This window comes from Lissotriton helveticus, chromosome 7 (assembly GCF_964261635.1).
Source record: "Lissotriton helveticus chromosome 7, aLisHel1.1, whole genome shotgun sequence".
NCBI classification, from domain to species: domain Eukaryota; kingdom Metazoa; phylum Chordata; class Amphibia; order Caudata; family Salamandridae; genus Lissotriton; species Lissotriton helveticus.
The window spans coordinates 36,865,276-36,885,235 of NC_136068.1; the positions used below are offsets into that span (position 1 = coordinate 36,865,276).

Below are 19,960 nucleotides of genomic sequence, written 5' to 3' on the forward strand. Positions count from 1 at the left end.
TTCAGCATCCAGATCCGCAACAGCTCAATCTGGCGATCTGGCTCCTGAGGTCTTAGAATTTGGCTACCTCAACCTGCCTCCTGAATGCATGGACATCATCCGGGAGGCAAGGAAGCCCACGACCAGAGCTTGCTATGCTGCAAAATGGAAGCGGTTTGTCATTTACTGTACAGACAACAATATCAACCCGCTAGATGCATCCATTCCTAACATCATCTGCTATTTGTTACATCTTTACAAATGCAATCTAGCGTACGCTTCCATTCGGATACATTTATCCGCCATAGCGGCTTACCTCCAGAATAGGCAGCACCTCTCTGTTTTCAGGGTGCCTGCCATTAAAGCCTTCCTAGAGGGACTGAAACGAGTCATTCCTCCTAGAACTCCACCAGCTCCTGTGTGGAACCTCAATGTGGTCCTCACTATGGCTGATGGGCCCACCTTTCGAGCCACTGCATTCACGCGAACTTCAGTTTCTAACGTGGAAAGTGGCTTTTCTCATTGCTATCACGTCGCTCAGGCGTGTTAGCGAGCTGCAAGCGCTCACAATCCAAGAGCCATTCATCCAAATACACTCTAACAGGGTAGTGCTCCGCACTAACCCCAAATTCCTTCCAACGGTGGTGTCACAGTTTCATATCAACCAAACTATTGACCTGCCTGCATTTTTCCAAAACCCGCAAAATGTAGCTGAAAGAATGCTTCATACATTAGACGTTAGGAGGGCGCTAATGTACTACATTGACAGGACACAACCCTTTAGGAAGACACATCAACTTTTTGTTGCCTTCTCAGCACAACACAAAGGCAACCCCATTTCCAAAGCAGGAATAGCCAGATGGATTGTTAAATGCATCCAAATCTGTTACCAAAAAGCTAAACGCACTTTAACAATACCCCCAAAGGCGCACTCTACACGCAAATTGGGGGCCTCCATGGCTTTCCTGGGGAACATTCCTTTAGAAGACATTTGTAGAGCAGCCACATGGTCTACACCACACACATTTACCAAACATTACTGTGTAGATGTGCATTCCAAACAGCAAGCAGCTGTAGGACAGGCTGTTCTCAAGACACTTTTTTAAGCTTCTGCAGCTGGCACGGGCAACCGCCCTTAATGGAGGGACTGCTGTGTATTCTATGCACAAGATATGAATTTAGCAGCCCACATGCCTCGAACTGAATATGCTACTTACCAGTATGCATCTGTTCTTGGCATGTAGGGCTGCTAACATTCATAACGCCCGCTCTCCTCCCCGGTGCCCGTAGCGGCTGCAGACACTCTCTTGCATTCATCATTAGCATGGACATCCTTTACACTATTTCACTCCATCTCTGCCACAATGGCTAAAAACAATCTGGGGATGGAGTCGATGCCCATGCGCACTGTAGTCCAGGGGAGGAGCCACCTATCTTGTGATACTTCGAAGACTCTTCCAGGACAACAATGTGCAATCATCCGGACCCAACACTAGGCGGCGATCTATGCACAAGATATGAATGTTAGCAGCCCTACATGCCAAGAACAGATGCATACTGGTAAGTAGCATATTCATTCCCTACTGTAAAAGTTATTTGCTGTGGGAATTGTAGGCTTTTATGGTTGTCGATAGTTGTCGATGAGGTGTACCAGGTTCTAGAAATTTTTGTCAGAAGGGGGTCCTTACGCCTAAACAATTTTGACAAGCGTGTCCTGACATCAAGACAAGCGTGTCCTGACATCAAAACGTTTGAAGATCTCTGCACTAGGTGATCATACAATGCAGAGTTCAGGGGTTTCCCCAAACATATACAGGGCTCAATGTAAATCCCAAAGTGCTTTATAAGTGGTAGTGTGGGCGAGCAGCCTTAGGAGTGTAAGGCATTTATTGCACAACATTGACCAATAATGGACCCATGACTCCAAGAGGAGATCCACACCATTTTTAGGAAAAAAACTTTGTACTTTATTTGAAGGCCAAGAACTTTGCAATTAGGGAAGTACGTTTTTAAATAGAAATACTTTCACTTTCAAAAGTCGACACTTACTGCTATTTCTGAGCAGTTCAATGTTTTTCTATGGAGGAAAACAAAAATATGGTTATACAGGCAAATATTGCGCTTATAGTTCCTGTCTCCGGAACCCATGGACTACAAGAGTCAGGGGAGTACCAAAACTGCAGCAGCATAGGGGCGACAGGGTACAGAGGTCAAAAATGGAGTTCGGCCCAATGCCTTTCAATGGAGACTCGGTGTGCGCAATGCCACACTGCTTGCATGTAAGTAAATTGGTTGCAGAGGCCAAGCTTTGCGGGTTAGGACCAGCACAGGGAGGGCCACAATGCAGCACCAAATATATACCACCAGCGGCAGAGGGGCGGCCGAGTCAGAGTGCAATTTCAGCTTGGGCGCCTAATTCTTTGCAACGAAGTTTCTGCTTTTGACAAACAGGCTGCAGGCGTTGCACCGGAGGTTGCAGGAGGGAGACAAACGACAGCAGAGATAAGTAGTGATGTAGGGGGTCGTAGGGGCACTGTCTATTCAGCTCACTAAGGTGCAGGGAAGCCTTTAGACGTCTGAGCCAGTTTCTGTCAAGAGGAGCCTCTGGATCCAGGCTGCAGGCGTCTTTGTGTAGTCCAGGAGAGGTGAGCCAATGCTGGACCCGACAAGGATCACTGGGGAGACTTTACTGCACAGGTAAGCTACTCAGACTGGGTGTCGGATGTAGAGTGGGCAGGAGTTGCGGTTCCAGCTGAAGCCAGAGTCCTTGTAGTTGAATTCTTCGGGACAGGGCAGTCGTTCTCTGGCGATCTGCTCTTTGAAGAGCAGAGAGCCTTCCTTAGGTTTCTGGAAGTCGCTGGTCACAGGACGGGTGGTGTTTTTGCAGAGGGGCCGTAGGGCTGGGGGCAAGTCAATACTTGTCTTCTGGCTTTGCTGCACAGCGTGGTCCTCGTAGGTTGGTAGAATCTACCTTCTGTATCTGGGGGAGGCACCAAAATTCTAAATGTTGGGGGTGTTTTAGGGAAGTAGTAGGTTGGGCAAATGTGCACCTTACATGCGATGATTGCACTGCTATTATGTCGCCCTCCTGTGGGAGGGGGGCATAGACTTAGCCCTGACTGGAGGAGTGCCCTCATCTTCAAGATGGAGGGGACTGAAAAGTGTGCTTAACTTAAGCTCCTCAACCTGAGGAGTTGAGTTGGCAAAGGTGAGCATACCTTCTAGCCTTAATTAAAAAAAACTTCAGCGGACCCTTTAATCCTTAGCAATTATCGTCCCATCTCTTTATTACCGCTTCTGGGTAAACAACTAGAAAGTATTATCAAACGACAACTAAGTTGTTATCTAGAATGTAATCAAATCCTGGATCCATCGCAGTCGGGTTTCCGGCCAGGTTTTAGCTCATAGACCGCTATTCTGGCTATGACCGACTCACTTAGACAGACAATGGATGCAGGAGGCTCAGTAATACTGATTATCCTAGATCTCCCTGCAGCTTTTGATACCATCTCACATTTAAAGCTGGCGGAGAGACTTCTCTCCTGTGGTATCCAAGGGACAGCCTTAAAGTGGTTGCAGAACTTCTTGTCTTAGAGAACTCAAACTGTCATGTTAGGACCCTACACCTCGGCAAAAATGCATCTCGACAAGGGTGTCCCGCAGGGCTCCTGCCTGAGCCTGACTCTTTAATATATACATGGCTCCCCTGGCAAGGATAGTCTAGCAGCTGGGTTTTGAGATCATCTCATATGCTGATGATACGCAGCTTATGTTTACCATCGGATCAAACCCAGAGCTTGAAAAATCAGTTTTGCCATCGGCATGCTCGCCATCTCCAATTGGATGACAGAAAACTGTCTCCAACTAAACCCAGAAAAAAACAGGTTTATGTTAATGGGAAAAGCCGCGGACATCTGGTTGGACGATTGGTGACCTGCTCAACTGGGCACAGCTCCCACCCCCAAACAATCAGTAAAAAATCTAGGTCTAAAATTGGACCGTGCTCTGACCATGAAGGATCACATCGCGGCTACCACCAGCTATTTCAGTCTGCGGCTGCTCTCTAAAATCCTTACCTAGTCGTCTGGACTATGGTAATGCTTTGTTGGCGGAAGTAGGAGAAACCCTACTGGCCAAACTTCAAGTGGTTCAGAACACTGCAGCTAGAATGATCCTAAATCATCCTGCAGGTTCTCCCTCGATTCCATTGCTTAAAGAACTGCACTGGCTATCAGTGAAAAAAAGTTCCTTTTTCAAAATCTTCTGTCTTACATAGAACGCTTTGCATGAAAGAGACCCCCTCTACTTGCAAAAAAAACGTTAGAAATATTCTCCCTGTAGGAAACTCAGATCTAGCACTCTGGACCTCCTTCAGGTTCCCCGAATTTGCCGGACCCGTTCTGAGGGTAGAGCCTTCTCATACCTTGCGCCAAGATACTGGAATCAGCTCCCCCACACACCCTGTGCAAAATCAAGCTACAGCATCTTTAGGAAACAGCTGACAGCCTGTCTGTTCTAACTTGCCTACCTATCTTCATCCTGGTTCTCTAATCCTCCGAATACTACCTTCTATGCAGCGCCGAGATGCCCCAGGGTGATTTGAGCGCTTTATAAAACGTCTAACATAACATTTCTAGGTTTTCCCGCCCAAAGTGGGGGTGTAAACCGGTGGCTGCCGTCTGCTGCTAGCAGCAGAGGCTGGGTCGGATTGTATTACAAAGGCGGCAGGCCTTTGAAGCTTCCCCCTTGGAGCACTGGCCCATCCTGGGGGAGGAGGTGTGACAAACCTTCCCAGGATGTGCATTGTTTCTGGTCCTAAAGAGCAGTGGCTCTCCAGCCAGGGGTACAGAAACGTCTGTGTGTGGCATGCTGCCTGAAGCCAGTGAGTGCCCACACCAGGGTCGGCCGGTGTTCAGGAGACCCCTCTGAGGTGCCCTCTGAGTTTGTTACAATAAATCCCACACTGGCATCAGTGTGAGTTTGTGATGAGTAGTTTGGTACTAAACACTCCCGTGTTCATTGAAGCCATCCTGGAGCTGCAACTAGAGGTGTTGAGTTTCCAGTTCATGCACTCTTCATGGCTTCACTGACGCACTAAAAAGGAATAGACCCCAATATTGTAGGGGCATATCTGCTCATCTGGGATGTAGTGCACCCTGCCTTGGGGCTGGTAAGGCCTGCTAGAGGGGTGACTTACCTATGTCTTGGGCAATGCTAGCTGGCATGGCACACAGGTAGTATTCCATGTTGACTTTGTCATCTGGTCTGCACAAGACCATGCGTGCTGCACTGGCAGTCTGAATGCCTAGGGGACCCTGTTCTGTCCCCATGCCCTTGGTACCTTTTACTAGGGACTTACACGGGCCTGAAGGGCCAATTGGGAATAGTTTAGAGGAGAACCACTGGCGCAAGGGACCTGTTTGACGGGGACCCTGTGCACTACAATCAAAAAGTCATCAATGTCCAAGCACAAAGTGTGGGGCTCACTATATCTAAGGGGGCACTTTCTAATATCTTCCCTAGACTCCTCTATTTATTCCAGGGTATTCCGATCCCAGTGGACGTGGAATTATTCACTGATCACGAAATTTATACGGCAGGAGCAAACAGCCAGACTCCTCTAAAGGGTCTTGACTAGACCATGTCCAGCAGGGGGGGGCTGGCCCTCCCGGACTTCAAGGGCTGTTACCAAGTGACACAGCTCCGCGTAATAACAGAATGGTCTCAGAGTCTGAAAAACACTGGCTCCATATGGATCGCCAGATAGTGGGCAGGACCATCTGGGAGCTTAAAGAAGCACCATAGCCCCCCAAACTCATACATCAGCACCCCCACGGCCACCACTCTGCGAGTGTGGGACCTTCTCACTAGGACACTCACTCTGATGACATTCCCCTCACACTGCACCCCCCATACCCCTCAATCCAGACTTTCCCACTGCAATGCAGGATGGGCCCTTTGACGCAGTGGAGACTGGGGGGGTTGCCTCATTCTCTCCCACCTCTATAACCAAGGGGAACTCCTGACATTCGCGGAATGTGTTAAAGCTTTCCACCTACAGCCCTCAGAGAGCTTCCACTGCACAACTCAAACACTGGGTGCAGCAACCCTGGAGTGGCTGGCCAGGGACATGCTCCCAATTGAGAAAGTTGCCCAATCGGGGGCTTCCACCAAAGATTGTCTCCTTTCTCTACTCCCTCATCAGGGCAATGCGCCCACAGTCGCTCCAGAGGCACACGATTTTTTGGGAATCCACTGTAGCTAGACCGGTGGAGGAGAAGCAATGGAGCAGTTTATACCACGACATTGCCAAACCCAACCGTTCCCCGCACCTACGAGAGGCACACTCTAAAATAATGTACGATTGGTACTTATACCCCCAGAAACGTCATAAAATATTCCCTAACACCTCTGACAGATGCTGGAGGGGGTGTGGATTATTGGAAGACTTCAGACACATGTGGTGGGATTGCCCCTCGATCAAGCCGTTCTGGAATGAAATCCTTGCGCAGATAAAACAGATACTAGGGTACCCATGGGACTTCGAGATCCCCAATTGAAGAGACAAACGTCAGATGACCACGCCATCATGTGGCTGTGTTTGGGTGCTGCCAAGATGGTGATGGCAGCAGCCTGGATAAAGCCTGATGCCCTGTCTGTCACTCTAGGTTATGGCGCGCTGAAGCGCTTGACGGATATCACTGAGGGTACAAGAAAGGGTTTTGAATACATTTGGCCACCATTGGTGGAATACTTTTCAGAAGGATTACCCCTATTTGCATGCAGTCCTAGACTCTGCGCACTCCACCTATTCCACATTTAAACACAGTAAGAGCCCAGCAGGGAAACTTCCTTGTGGGTGGGGAGGGGGGTCTCCATCTCCAGCCTCCAAAGACTCCCGTACCGACAGACAGCCACCATGATACACGTTTAGTTTATTAAGTTTTCTGTTTTTTTCCTTTGTTCTTGCTCATGTGTCTGCTGTCCATTTCTGGATTTTCTTCTAGTCCTTTTCTAAGGCCTAGCTTCGGGCTCACAGGGTGGACACGTCATTCCGTTCTACATGAGCAGAGGTTCCGTAACAGCAATTGCATAAAGGATATAATAGGCGCTCCCGAAGGTTGAGATTGGGACCTGGAGGCGCAGTCATTGAACCTGTTTACTGCTTGGAACGTTCAGCGCCAGTGCTGAACGTTCGAAGAAACGGGTGCGGCCGCGTCGGCCGCTGGACGTGCGCAGCACCAGGGAGGTAGCTCACGCGACGTCCAGCGGCCGACGGCAGCAGCGATAGGGTGAAAGAGCGGAGTCCTCGTTAACAAGATGTGTACCTGATAGCTGTCTGTAGCACTTGACCAGTTTGCTGCAATTGATAAGTCAGACATGTTTTCTTGTATCGCAATAAACTTCAATAAAAAGATTTTGAAGGGGGAAAAAAGGCACTTACTCACAGGTGCTTTGTTCTTTTTGTCGTCTTTCTACCTAAAACGTAAATTTATTTCTCAGCTTCCCTTAATTGGATTTTTGTCCTTTTTGTTTTCCGATTCAGTATGGGGATTTTTGTTTTGCATTTTGAGCTTATTGTTTTGGTAGCGCATAAATGCTTTATACGTTGCCCTTAGTTAAGACCATCTGCTCTGTGCCATAGCTACCAGGGGATCAAGATCAGGTTAAATTAGTGACTTTAAGTGTTCACCCTGACAAGGGTTGTGATTATTTCTTGAAGTGGACAATCTCTTACCACAAATCAACCAGTTTCTTTCACAAAGCACAACATGTTGCCTCCGCAGCTAAGTGTTATGGGGATATAATTTTCTTTTGCTTGTTTTTGTCATCAGAACCGAGAACTGCAAATCATGAGGAAACTGGACCACTGTAATATTGTTCGACTACGGTACTTCTTCTACTCCAGTGGTGAGAAGGTAAGTCCTGCCTCAGGGCAGACCCACTCTTGCACCCATTTTGAATCACCCCGTCTACTTCCACCACCTCCCTTCTCCCACTTGCTCTTCTGATGCATTTGTCACTGCTCATGCTTCCGCCCCTCCTGGCCTCCCCCCTCCCTCCCTTTGCCATTTCTACTTGTCTACCTCCACTTATCCACTTATTTTTCTGCAGTTATTTACTCAGTTTTTCCTCGTTTGTTCACTCTGCTTCTAACACACCAAATCCTCGTCCTCTTCCTATGCTTGTCAGTCATGTTCTGTGCTCTCCACCGCAGTTATGCTTTTCTCAAAATACAAGCACTGTTGTGAAGATTACCTCGCCCCCCCCCCCCCTCCAACAACTACTGACTCCTAAGCTTGGTAGTGCAGATGTAGGTTTGTTACTAGATTGGGCTCCAAGGCTCTTTCACTTGTTTTCTCCTCTTGGATGAGGCTACACTGTGCTGCCCCGTGTTACATCAGCCTAGAATCTCACTTTTGCTGCTTGCCAGTGCTAATACTGTGTAACGTTCTTCTCTCACCTCTCTGCCAAGATGATGCTAGGCTCTTTTCCTTTGTCCACTGCAACTAAAGATTTCATTTGTCCTCTAATTTTTTGCTTCTCTCTGCTCCTGTTTTGGCTTCTGTTTCCCCTTCTCACAACTCTGCTTTTCCCAGATCTAATTTGTTTCTCTCTACACTCTCCCACAAGCACATTGTTTTTCTCCTTTAGCCTCCACTTACTGCTGTTTTCTGTCTTATCACATATTGTGTATGCTTCTTTGCAGAAGGACGAAGTTTATCTGAACCTGGTGCTGGATTTCGTGCCAGAGACAGTGTATCGGGTGGCACGGCATTTTACCAAAGCGAAGACCACCATTCCTGTGGTTTATGTGAAGGTGGGTTTGTTGGCCCAAAGGGGGTGTTTGTGTGTGTGTTTATCTTTTTTATTTTTCTTATTTACACTGCTGAACTCTAATCCAATTTACTGGCATCCAGGACTCCTATTAGAGTAAGCATCGGTTTCCACCAACATAGATGCAGAGCTTTCCTTTACATTTGTCACTGTTCCAGGCAAAGGCATTTGACGGCATAGCAACTCCCCAGGTTGAACATCCCCGGTCTCTGCCTGGCTTGGACTATGCATTTGTCAAAGACTATATGTATGTGTGTGTGTGTGTGTGTGTGTGTGTGTGTGTGTGTGTGTATGAACGTGTGTTTTATGGACGGGGTTCTGCTACCCCGCCCATAAAATAAAGCATAAAGAGAAGAGTTCTCAGTGGTCTGTGAGCCTATATTCAAAAGCAGGTTTATTATGCATTACTGACAGGACAAAGGCGTTTATTTTTCATTTGTTCGCTGAGAGGACTAGGAAGGGGTTACTCTTATTCGTAAGACCTTTGCCTGCATTGATCCACAGCATAACTTGGATTTCTCCCAGAAGGTTCTCTGCTGCAAACAGGTGTGTAATGTTAGAGGTAGGAGCTGATCCCGCTGCTCTGTGCACAGCGGTAACACCTTTGATTCACTGGCTTCTACTTGATATTTTTGATATCTAGATACGTGACGGAGTTTCTCAGTTTGAGATCAGTCTATCACTTTTTTCATTGGTAGCTTTCTCACTAACTTTTTTTCCCTATTGCTGGATCTAGAGGAAGTACAGTCTAGGTTGGTGATGGGGATTTTATCCCACATAAGTCCATTGAAAGTAACTGATTAGGCATCACAGACGGTTTATTACATGTGATTCTTTGCAACTTTGTATGACTTGTTTTTGTCATGTTGGTTGGATAGGTATGAAGGGATTGTTAGTACAACAGTATGTCAACTACATCTGAGTGCATGGTTCCTGCAGACTTGGTCAGTAGTCATTGTAGCTTTTTTCATTGCCTTCTAAAGCACTACACTCCAGCTTGGTATTCTTTTTCCAGGCACGTCACTGTATCCTGTGAGGATTCCTGATTAGAGGATAGCTGTTGAACGTATATTTGCCATGCAATTCAAGCCTAGCTTGATTCTAGTCTTTCCTCTCTGCAGGTTTACATGTACCAGCTCTTCCGCAGCTTAGCTTACATCCATTCCCAGGGCGTCTGCCATAGAGACATCAAACCACAGAACCTGCTAGTAGATCCCGACACGGCTGTGCTCAAGCTCTGCGACTTTGGCAGGTGAGTGATTCTCCGGAAGCTGTTCCTTCGGGTACCCCAATGTAAGGATCATGAGTTTGGGGGAGAGGGGTTGACCTGGTTCCGGTAACAAAGAGTTCCAAATGGTGAATATAGCGGGATCAAAACCCTTCAAGGTCATTTACAGGTTACAGACTAAAAAGGTGCGTCCAATAATTAAAAGCAGCAATACTTCGGATGCAGCAAAAGGTATAGAGTTCCAGTGACCATTGAGTGCCTCATAACTACTTACAATCCTGGGTGAACTGTAACTCCGTGGTGAGTTTGTGGGTTTCTCCATGGTGGTAAGGAAAAAGTTTGAATGGATCAACATTATTCATATTACATGATTTTAGTTAAAGTTAACTTTCTAGGGGATTGATTTGTTCTGTTTTTCTCTAAATCAGTGACTCTTTGGGCATCCTGTATCATGGGACTGTTGGAGCAACAGAACTTTTTAATTTGTAGGTGAACCAGGGCTATGCTTTCGCCTGACGTGTTTTTTAGGGAATGACGGATTGGAACTCTGTTCATAGCAGCGGCCCCCCTTTCATTTTTTGTTGTCATTGATAGATATGTTGGTTATAGAGCTGATAATGGGACTATGCGTTTTGGCCTGCGTTCTAGAGGAATTGATGGAGGAGTGTGAAGATTAAAGTGGGGGGGGGGCAAAAATCAGGGAGGACCCCCTTTTTAGGTCGAGCCTAGCCTCTATGGGAGGCTTTGTATAATTACTCAAAACTTCCCCTTGTGGGTCTGACTTCTCCCACACATCGGATTGGCTTTTGCGTGTCTTTCACCAATGAAATCACGCAAATGGCTAAAGGCGGGTGCATGTCCCACCTCTTTTTGTAATGTTCACTACCACGACATTTTGCTCCCGAGAGCGAGCGGCAGTGTGCAGAGCGGCAGCTGTATTCCTGTGCCCGCCCCACCACTCCTCCTGAGCTGCTCGTTTTCATTAGCAGCCTGTGCTCCATGTTTGCACCCCCCCCAACTCTTTATTTGTAGCGCGGTCTGAGACTCCGCTACAGCTCAACATCTGTGATCCTGGGCAAATCACTTAATTTCCCCGTGCCGGTCTTCCTCTGAAAAAATGAACGTGACCTGTTGTAATGGAACTGGAACTTATGTAAACCACTCAGATAACGTCGGGCAGAGTTAGCGCTATATAAAAACTGCATTCTGATTCAGGGTGAAGACTTTTGAAAGCCAAAACACACCTTTATTGTAGATTTTCATAGCGCTTACTGCCCCTGATGAGGTGCTGAAATGTCAGTGATCTAAAAGCGCCACCCTTTTTTATTTTTTTTTAAACCGATGACACTTTCAGCAATGGCTAAGGTACCACCACCACCACCACCACCACCGCCTACTTCCTTATTGACTGTCTTCAACGACTAAAACTTCCTCATCGATGTTTGTCCCATGGAGCGACTACCTCTCCGTCGACTTAAACCGCAAATACAACGCTCCTGCATCGTTGAAGAAAGGGACGATTATTTCGTCTTCCGTTCCTATTATGTCCCCATCGACGACAGACCCCGTGGCCATCAAAGCTGACAACAGTGTATCCTACTCCTGGCAGGAAGCGACCGTCGACGTTACATCAAACTCCTTTATACCTGTCGACAGCGTTCTAGTCAACGACACCGCCTACGAGGCGATTTCTCTAAATTTCTTCAGTAGTTTTAACTTTGCCACTTTCAACCTTTTTGGAGAAATCTGACTAAATGTTTGGACATACCCTGGAGTTTGTCACAATACCACCTCCTCAACCATCCCTTCTTCAATTACTAAAGTAAGAAGCATTGGTCATGCTGCAAAAAGGAGCAATATAATCTGTACCACGCTCTCGAAGGGGATTCTTTTTCCGTTTTTTTTCTTGTCAAGAGTACATCTGGAGAATGGCGTCCTATTCTGGACCTCAAAGCTCAACCAATACCTACAGAAAAACTCATGTTGCATGGTAACTCTCCAGGAGATATTACAGCTTCTTAATCATTTGGATTTTCTGGCCAGCCTCAAGTTACAGGACTCATATTTCAATATTCCTATCTATCCCAAACATTGAAGATTCTTCAGTTTCACTGTGCCATGCGCACACTATCAGTTCAAGGTTTTTCCCTTCGGCCTCCGCTCAGTTCCTTGGGTTTTTACCAAGTGTCTAACTCCTCTGGCAGCATACCTACGATTAAGGGGCTTGATGATCTTCCCATCTCTTGGTTGGCTGGTGAAGGCCCCTTCTCTTCATCAAGCCTCGTAGGACATTTTCTTCTGCCTACAGCTGTTCAGCTCTCTATGGCTTGCAGTCAGTTACCAAAGATCTGTCCTCAAACTTTCCTAACGGATAACGTTTTTCAGAGCAACATTGGATACCCTCCAAAACAGGGCGTTCTTGTCTGCAGAAAGACAGAACACCATACTATCTCTGGCTCAGTATATCCGTAAGAGTTCGCTTCAGTCGTCTCCTCAAATCTTTTCTCGGCATGATGTCCTCTGCCATCCTCATGGTGCCTCATGCACGTCTAAGGATGAGACCTTTTAAAGAGTAGTTGGACAGGCAATTGCTTCAGATAACTGGATTTGTTTTGATTTGATGTGACATTTTTATAGCGCGCTACCACTCCAGGGAGCATCTTGGCGCTGCGACTCCTGGTTACCAGCAGATAACCACAGCTGGACTGCTCATGTTGGAAAAGAGGGATCATAACAGGGCTTTGCAGCCTGTGTCTGACAGTGTGTAAATTCATGTTTTTCAGTATTCTTCTGAACCTATGCTCCGTGGTGGCTTCCCGAAGGAAGTGGGGTAATTTATTCCATGCTTTAGCGCCGACAACTGCTAGGGATTTTCCTCCTTTGGTTGTCAGCCTAAATCTAGGAACGGAGAGGAGATTCGCTGTGGAGGATCTAAGTTCCCGCGTCGGATGGTATTGTATAAAGTGCCTACGCAGGTACAATGGGCCCTGATGGTGAAAGACTCTGTAGGTGATAAGGACCTTGAACAGGATGTGCTTTTGTACTCTGAGCCAATGTAGGGCATCTAATGCAGCAGAGGCCGAAGATTTTCGGGGCCGTCTGAGGACCATTCTGGCGGCTGCATGTTGGACCATCTGAAGTCTGTGCAGGGCAGATTTATTTAACCCTGCATACAGACTATTACAGTAATCTAATCTAATCTAGATGTTATCAGCGCCACTGCAACCGTCCGTCTGGCACTCAGGGGTAGCAGGTCGAAGAATTTTCTGAGACCTCTAATGATGTTAAAGCAAACACCTGCCACTTCTTTTGCTTGTTGTATAAAGGACAGGGTGTTGTCAAATTTGATACCCAAATTTCGTACTGCATTGATAGTCTTTGATGGAGCCTCTGTCTCCTTAGGCCACCAGTCGTGAGGAGAAAAACCGTTATTAGGTCCAAAAGGCAGAATTTCTGTTTTCGCAGAATTACACTTTAAATGATTGTTCGTCATCCACGTAAAGGTTGCCGATAGGCATTCCCTCAGGATCATTTCCGCATTGGTTTGGTTCTTATCAAGAACCACTACCAACTGGGTATCATCGGCATATGCGATCGTACTAATACCGAAGGAGGAGATCAGTTTGATCAGGGGAACCATGTACAAGTTAAACAATGTGCGGCTCAAACTGGAGCCCTGCGGGACCCCTGTTTTCAGCACTTTCTCCTCGAACGGAAATTTCCCAACATAATAATCTGGCGCCTGTGTGCCATGTAGTTTTTGAACCAATCTAAAACGGTTCCCGCTATGCCCTCATTTGCTAGGCGATGTAAAAGGATAGCATGGGACACCGTATCGAACGCTGCAGAGAGATCTAATAGGATCAGGACTGCCATCTTGCCCTGATCCAATGCAGCTCGAATGCAGCTCGAATGGTTTCAGTTGAGGACAACAGTGCAGATTCAGTTGAATGGTATGCTCTAAAACCTGCTCGACATGGGTGAAGAATTTCATTCTCCTCCAAAAAAGCCATAAGTTGCTTATTAACATACGATTCAGTTAGTTTGCAAAGTGCTGGGAGGAGTGAGATGGGGCGCAGGTTAGAAAGGGTCGCAGGATCCTGCAAAACCTTCTTCTGCAGTGGTCTGACTGCTGCCACTTTCCAGTCGGGGGGGGAGTTTCACCTGATTGGAGGGATGAGTTTATGATAAAATTAATTCCTGGGTTGACTTTATTTATTTATTTAGAGAGTTTTATATAGCGCGAACAAGATCTTTGCAGATAACAGAGCGCTTTACACAGGCAGGTGGAAGGGTAAGGGAACAAGGGGGCATAGTAGGGAGGTAGATCATCAAGTTCATGTACATAGCAAAAAAAGAAAAATTACGTAAAGTACAGGTATGAGGTAGCACGGCCTAGTTGGAGCGTAGGCCATCAAAACGTTGTGAATAATACCGAAATCGATAAACTGATATGAGGGAGCAAGGATCTAAGCACTTTAGACTAAAATAAGTCCAGACACACGTACATAGGAATATATAGGCTATATCATAACAGAATACAGATAATACTGTTCGCAATGTAAATCACACGAGTTGTTCAAGTGTATTTAGCCATAAGGATACTTTTGACTTCTTTCTTAAAAAGAAGGGAGGAAGAGATGAGCCTCGTTTCAGGAGGAAGTGCGTTCCAGATCCTGGGCGCCATTCCAGAGAAGGAGCGTTTGTAAGTTTTTTCCTTCCGGAATCTTCGCGGTTTCAACAGAAGATTGTTTGTGCTCCTGGTAGCTCTGGACCCACCAGACATTGTCAACTTATGAGTGAGGTAGCTGGGTGATTTCAGGTGTATAGCCTTGTGCGTCATGCAGGCAATTTTCAGCTGTATTCTGGCTTCAAGAGGCAGCCAGTTCAAGGATTTGAAGTCAGGGGAGATATGCGAGTACTTTTTTGATCCAGTGATGAGTCTTGCAGCCGCATTTAGTGACGCTCTGAGGGGTGCAGTTGTCGTTAGGGGGAGGCCACAGAGGGCCACGCTGCCGTAGTCTATGCGAGGGATGACTAGAGCTTGTACTGCTGTTTGGAAGTCTTTTGCTGGGAGGAAGGGTTTCAGTTTCCTCAAGGTATTTATTTGGAAGTTCGCCCCCTTTAGTAGCCTTGCTGATATGCTGCTGCATGTTGAGGTTGGTGTCGAGTGTTATGCCCAGGGATTTTGCTGAGTCCACGATGGTCGGTTGGACATTGAGTGCGGTTAGGTGCTTAAGCCATGTTTGTGCGGAAGATGTTTTCGTGGGAGGTGAGATTAGGAGGAACACAGTCTTCATAGCATTGAGTTTGAGGTGGTTGTCAGCCAGCCAAGATTGGGTGCTTCTGATCGTTGAATTCAGACTCAGGATGTCTTTGGGGGATTGTACCTTGAGATATATTTTCGTGTCATCAGCGTACATGTGAAAGTGTACATTGGATGCTTGTAACAGAGTGGTGAGAGGTTCCATAACAAGGTTAAACAAAGTAGGGGATAGGCAGGAACCTTGCGGGACACCTAACGATACCGGTACTGGGGAAGACATCAGGTTTTTGCTCTTGAATTTTTGAGACCTGTTGTGTAGAAAGGAAGTGAACCAACGAAGCACAGACCCAGAGAAGCCCATTCTTGTCTTAAGGAGTTCGAGTAAGTTCTCATGTTTCACTGTGTCGAATGCTGAAGAGAGATCAAGAAGGATGAGGAGGCAGGTATCATTTTGATCTAAGATTTGGATGGCGTCGTCAATTATGTGAGTCATCGCGGTTTCAGTACTGTGCCCTGCTCGGAAGCCTGATTGGTGTGGGTTGAGGAGATCACTGTTCTATGTGCTTTGTCATTTGTAGTTGGACGCATTTTTCTAAAAGTTTGGCGAGAGTGGGAATGTTGGTAATCGGACGGTAGTTGTTTAGGTCCGTGGGGTCGGCTGTTGGTTTCTTCAATAAAGGTGAAACTTGTCCAACTTTGAGGGAGTCCGGGATGGTTCCTTGTTGTAGTGAGCTATTGATAATTTTAGTCGAGTGGGAGTAGCAAAGGGATGAAGTCTTTTACGGCGTTAGCAGGAAGAGGGTCAGTAAGGTGATTGGATGGTTTTAGGGTGCTGAGTATTCTGTCAATTTCTTCTTCAGAGTAGGTGTCAAAAGATGCCCATGTCGCATTGTTTTTTAGTTTATTTGGTGTTAAGCAGTTGGGTATTGAGTAGAGGCTTGCGTCAATGAGGAGGTCGCTCCTTATATTGTCAGTTTTTTTTGTTAAAGAAAGCTGAGAAATCTTCACAGGAAGGAGTAGTGCTCATGATGTCGTCAGCTGGGGGTTGTTCCTTAGATTGAGATCGGATTAGCTCGAACAATTTACTTGGACAGTTTTTCGCTTGGTCTAGCTGCATTCTGAAGAACTCTGACTTTGAGCGTTTTTTTTTCCTGAAGTATGCATTTCTCTTTTTCCTCAGAGTTTTGAGATGCAATGTCGAGGGAACTGCTCTCCAGGTGCGCTCTGCCGTTCGCATAGCCCGTCTCTCTTCATTGAGACTCCCGTTGTACCAGGGGTTGGATATCTTAGTGGATACTCTTTTCAGTTGCATTGGAGCGGCCTCATTGATTATTGAGGCCATGGAGTTGAGATAGTGGTCAGTTAGGTCCTGAACGTCCGTAGCGTCGGTGGGGGGGGGAGTAGGATATTGCAGCTGTTGGGGGTAGAGAGTTTGGTTTGAGTTTCCTCATGTCTCTTTTCCAGACTTTAGGCCTGGCGTATTGCACCGGGATGAGTTTTACTTTTTCCTTGATGAGGAATGTGATGATATGGTGGTCTGACCAGTCACAAGGTTGTATTGAGTCAAGTTGAGTGGTGCCTTCTTTGGAAATGACCAGGTCGAGGATAGAGCCTTTGTCATGTGTCGGGGTGTTGCAAATTTGAGTGAGGTCCGAAGCGGTAAGGAAACTTTTGAGGCTATTAACTACTGCGTCACCGCAGTCATTCCAATGGAGATTGTAGTCACCAAGGTAAATTTGTGTGTTTTGCCGTCCTGCGTTGATTGATATTGTGTCCATGAGTTGTTGGGAGAAGACGATGTTGTCCCCCGGGGGGTGGTACATGATGTGTAGTGAACATACAGGTTTGTTCTCACTGGTGACATCAAGGCAGAAGTATTCACAGGAGGTTAGAGAAGGAGCGGTGACTTTGTTAATAGAGAGGTTGCTCTTGTAAATGCAGGCGATTCCGCCACCTGTCTTGTTGTTGGGCCTGTCAAGTCTAGAGATGCAGTAGTTGGGGGGAGGGGGGGGGGGAGACGGGGGACTAGGATATCCATGATAGGATTGGATGCTTCAGTTAACCATGTTTCAGTTAGTATGGCCAGGTCAAGGTTCCTAGACAAGATGAGCGACCTCCGTCGTGTGTTTTTGGGCCGATCTACAGTTGAGAAGTGTGCATTTGAGTCTGGGGGTGCAAGGGGAGGTGGAGGGTACCGTAGCGAGAGGGACTTTAGTGAGGTTGTTGGGAACAGAGCCTCTGTTGCTATGCGTGGGGTGCCTGCTAGGGTTGGAGAGGATCGTAGAAATGGACATGTGCGTGGCGGTTAAGCTGTTTTGGGTTGCTGGGACATATGTGCTGAGTAGGGTGTGTATGTCGCGGTCCGAGAGGTCCAATGTAAGGGGCGGTTAGGAAGTGTCTTAATAGTGCGCTTAGGCCTGTTGGAGGTATTGCGAGAGGGGATAGAAGTCCCATGTAAGGGGTGCCTAGGATGTGGGGGGGAGTTGTTCATTCGTTGAGAAGTGGTCGTGAGGGGGGGGGTATCTCTGAGCGAGTGGAGCTCTTCTTCCACTTGGAGGAGGGTGGTCATGATTCTTCTATTATTGCTTTTGGCAACGTAGGGGGACATGGATCGAAGGGAGATCCTGACTTAATCGCAGATATCCCCTGGTATGTGTCTTACCGACTAATTTAATTGAAGGTTTCCCAGCGGGAATATGTATATATCTAGGTTAGTTTTATCCTCTAACTCCTCATTCTCAAACTGAGGGAAGTCTTTCGTGAGGGTATCTATTTTCTGTACGAAATAGTTCGCTACTTCGTCACAGAGGGTCTGGGAGGGTGGGATCTCTTGTGTTAGAACTTTGGGCTTTCTAAAGCTGTTAACAATTTTAAATATTTCTTTCTGTTTATTGCTAGAGGCTTCAATTTGTGATGTAAAATACTTGGCTTTTGCGCCTTTTATGGAGGCATGATAGAGCCTCCTTGCTCTCTTGTATGCCTCCTTTTCTTCGTTCCCATAGTTTCGTCGCCACCTTCGCTCTAGAACTCTGACTTTACCCAGCATTTCTTTTTGTTCACATGAGAACCAGGGTGCAGATATCCTCCTTTTACTTGATGCAGAATTTCTACCTGGGTTTTTGATCTGGTTTCCGATCGTAGTCGTCCAACTCTCAAATCTCTGATAATCTATCGTGGTGTTCCCTGTGAGAGCGGGTTTGCTCTCCTTCACCCATTCACCAAGGTCAGGGTGCTCTATAATTTTTCCCCAGCAAGGTGAAGATATGCCGTTTTTAGATGTCTCCTTTAACTTTATCTCATTTCCCTCAATCTTGAGGCTGAATTAAATTAAATAATGATCTGTCCAAGATTGCCGTCATTGCGTCCATATTGGAACCAATGTAGTCGAGAGTGTGTCCAGCCTCGTGAGTCACTTCTAGTATCTTCAACGTCAACCCCAAGACATGCAGCGTTTCTTTAAAACTGGATGCATGGTGATCGTTTAGGTCATCCAGATGAAGATTGACGTCTCCTAATAGAGTGAAATTAGCGAACCTAAGAGTCAAATCACCAAGGACATCCCCTACACTATCCAGGAACTGCGTGGGTTGACCAGGAGGGCGGTATAGCAGTGCCCCTGCAAAAGTGAATGTGTCACACACTTGGATGCAGAAGCCAAGGCTTTCCGCTCCTCTGATGTCCATAAGCTCCATTGTTAAGCATTTTAGAGTGTCTCTATAGATAATAGCCAGCCCGCCGCCTCGCTGTTCTAATCTATATTGTCTACAAATAGAAAACCCAGGGGGTAAGGCATGTACCATATCCGGGTTTGACCACTCGCGTAGCCAGGTTTCAGTAATGAATAGGCAGTCTAGCTCTTTTTCAGTAATGAGGTTGTATATGTGGAGAGAATTTTTGCACATTGATCGTGCATTTATCAGTCCCCCTTTTATGTGCTTGGGTTTCGTTTCCTCTTTAGGAGTGTGGTAGGGTTCTAAAGTTCGCCTACAGCCATACCAACTGATTGGTCCCACCCATGTATCCACGTTAAGTGCGGGTTGGCAATTATTAGTATATTTGTTTAGAGCTATTATTTCCTCTCTAGGTAGAGTATTTACCTGAGCAGAATGTCTGGCCCTTTGCCGTCCTCCGTGCGGACGAGCGCACACAGGCAGGACTTAGGCGCGACTTATGCGCGCCCGCTGACCGCGTACGCTGCGCGGAGGCATCACCGTATGTTTTTATACTGTAGCCTCGAGCGCTGGGGCCTGGTCTACGCCTAATATGGCCGCTGAGTACCACCTTCCACTCAGCAACTAGTTTGGCTGTATGCGGGGCATCAGAATAAAGAAATAAATGCAGGTAGCTGCAGGCAAGTGTATTATTTTAAAAGAAAAAAGCTTTGCGGCGCAAATGAAATTCGAACACAGAATAAACAAGAAAGTTAAAAACACTGTCAGAATTGCAGATGGTCTCCCGGCTTTTCGCCTCAGGAGAGTAATGGAGTGGATCATTCGAGGATATTATTCAGATTACCCCGGTCATGAAAAAAAGGACTTCCTTGGTGGCAGTCCGCCAGCAATCGCTGTGGGACTGACATTTCTCTCCTCTCCCAGTTTGTTTTGACCACGGATGCTTCATTGGACAGCTGGGGGGGCACACCTCCAAAA

At 46.7% G+C, this 19,960-nt stretch overlaps 1 protein-coding gene across 2 annotated transcripts in view; it reads left to right on the top strand.

Annotated features, from left to right (window-relative positions):
• The window catches only part of GSK3A (glycogen synthase kinase 3 alpha), a 214,329-nt gene that overhangs the window by 63,253 nt on the left and 131,116 nt on the right, over positions 1 to 19,960 (top strand). For both annotated transcript variants that reach the window (XM_078651334.1, XM_078651335.1), the window contains exons 3-5: positions 7,815 to 7,898; positions 8,690 to 8,800; positions 9,939 to 10,069. In XM_078651334.1, the coding sequence (XP_078507460.1) occupies positions 7,815 to 7,898; positions 8,690 to 8,800; positions 9,939 to 10,069 (326 nt within the window). The remainder of the gene's footprint in view (positions 1 to 7,814; positions 7,899 to 8,689; positions 8,801 to 9,938; positions 10,070 to 19,960) is intronic.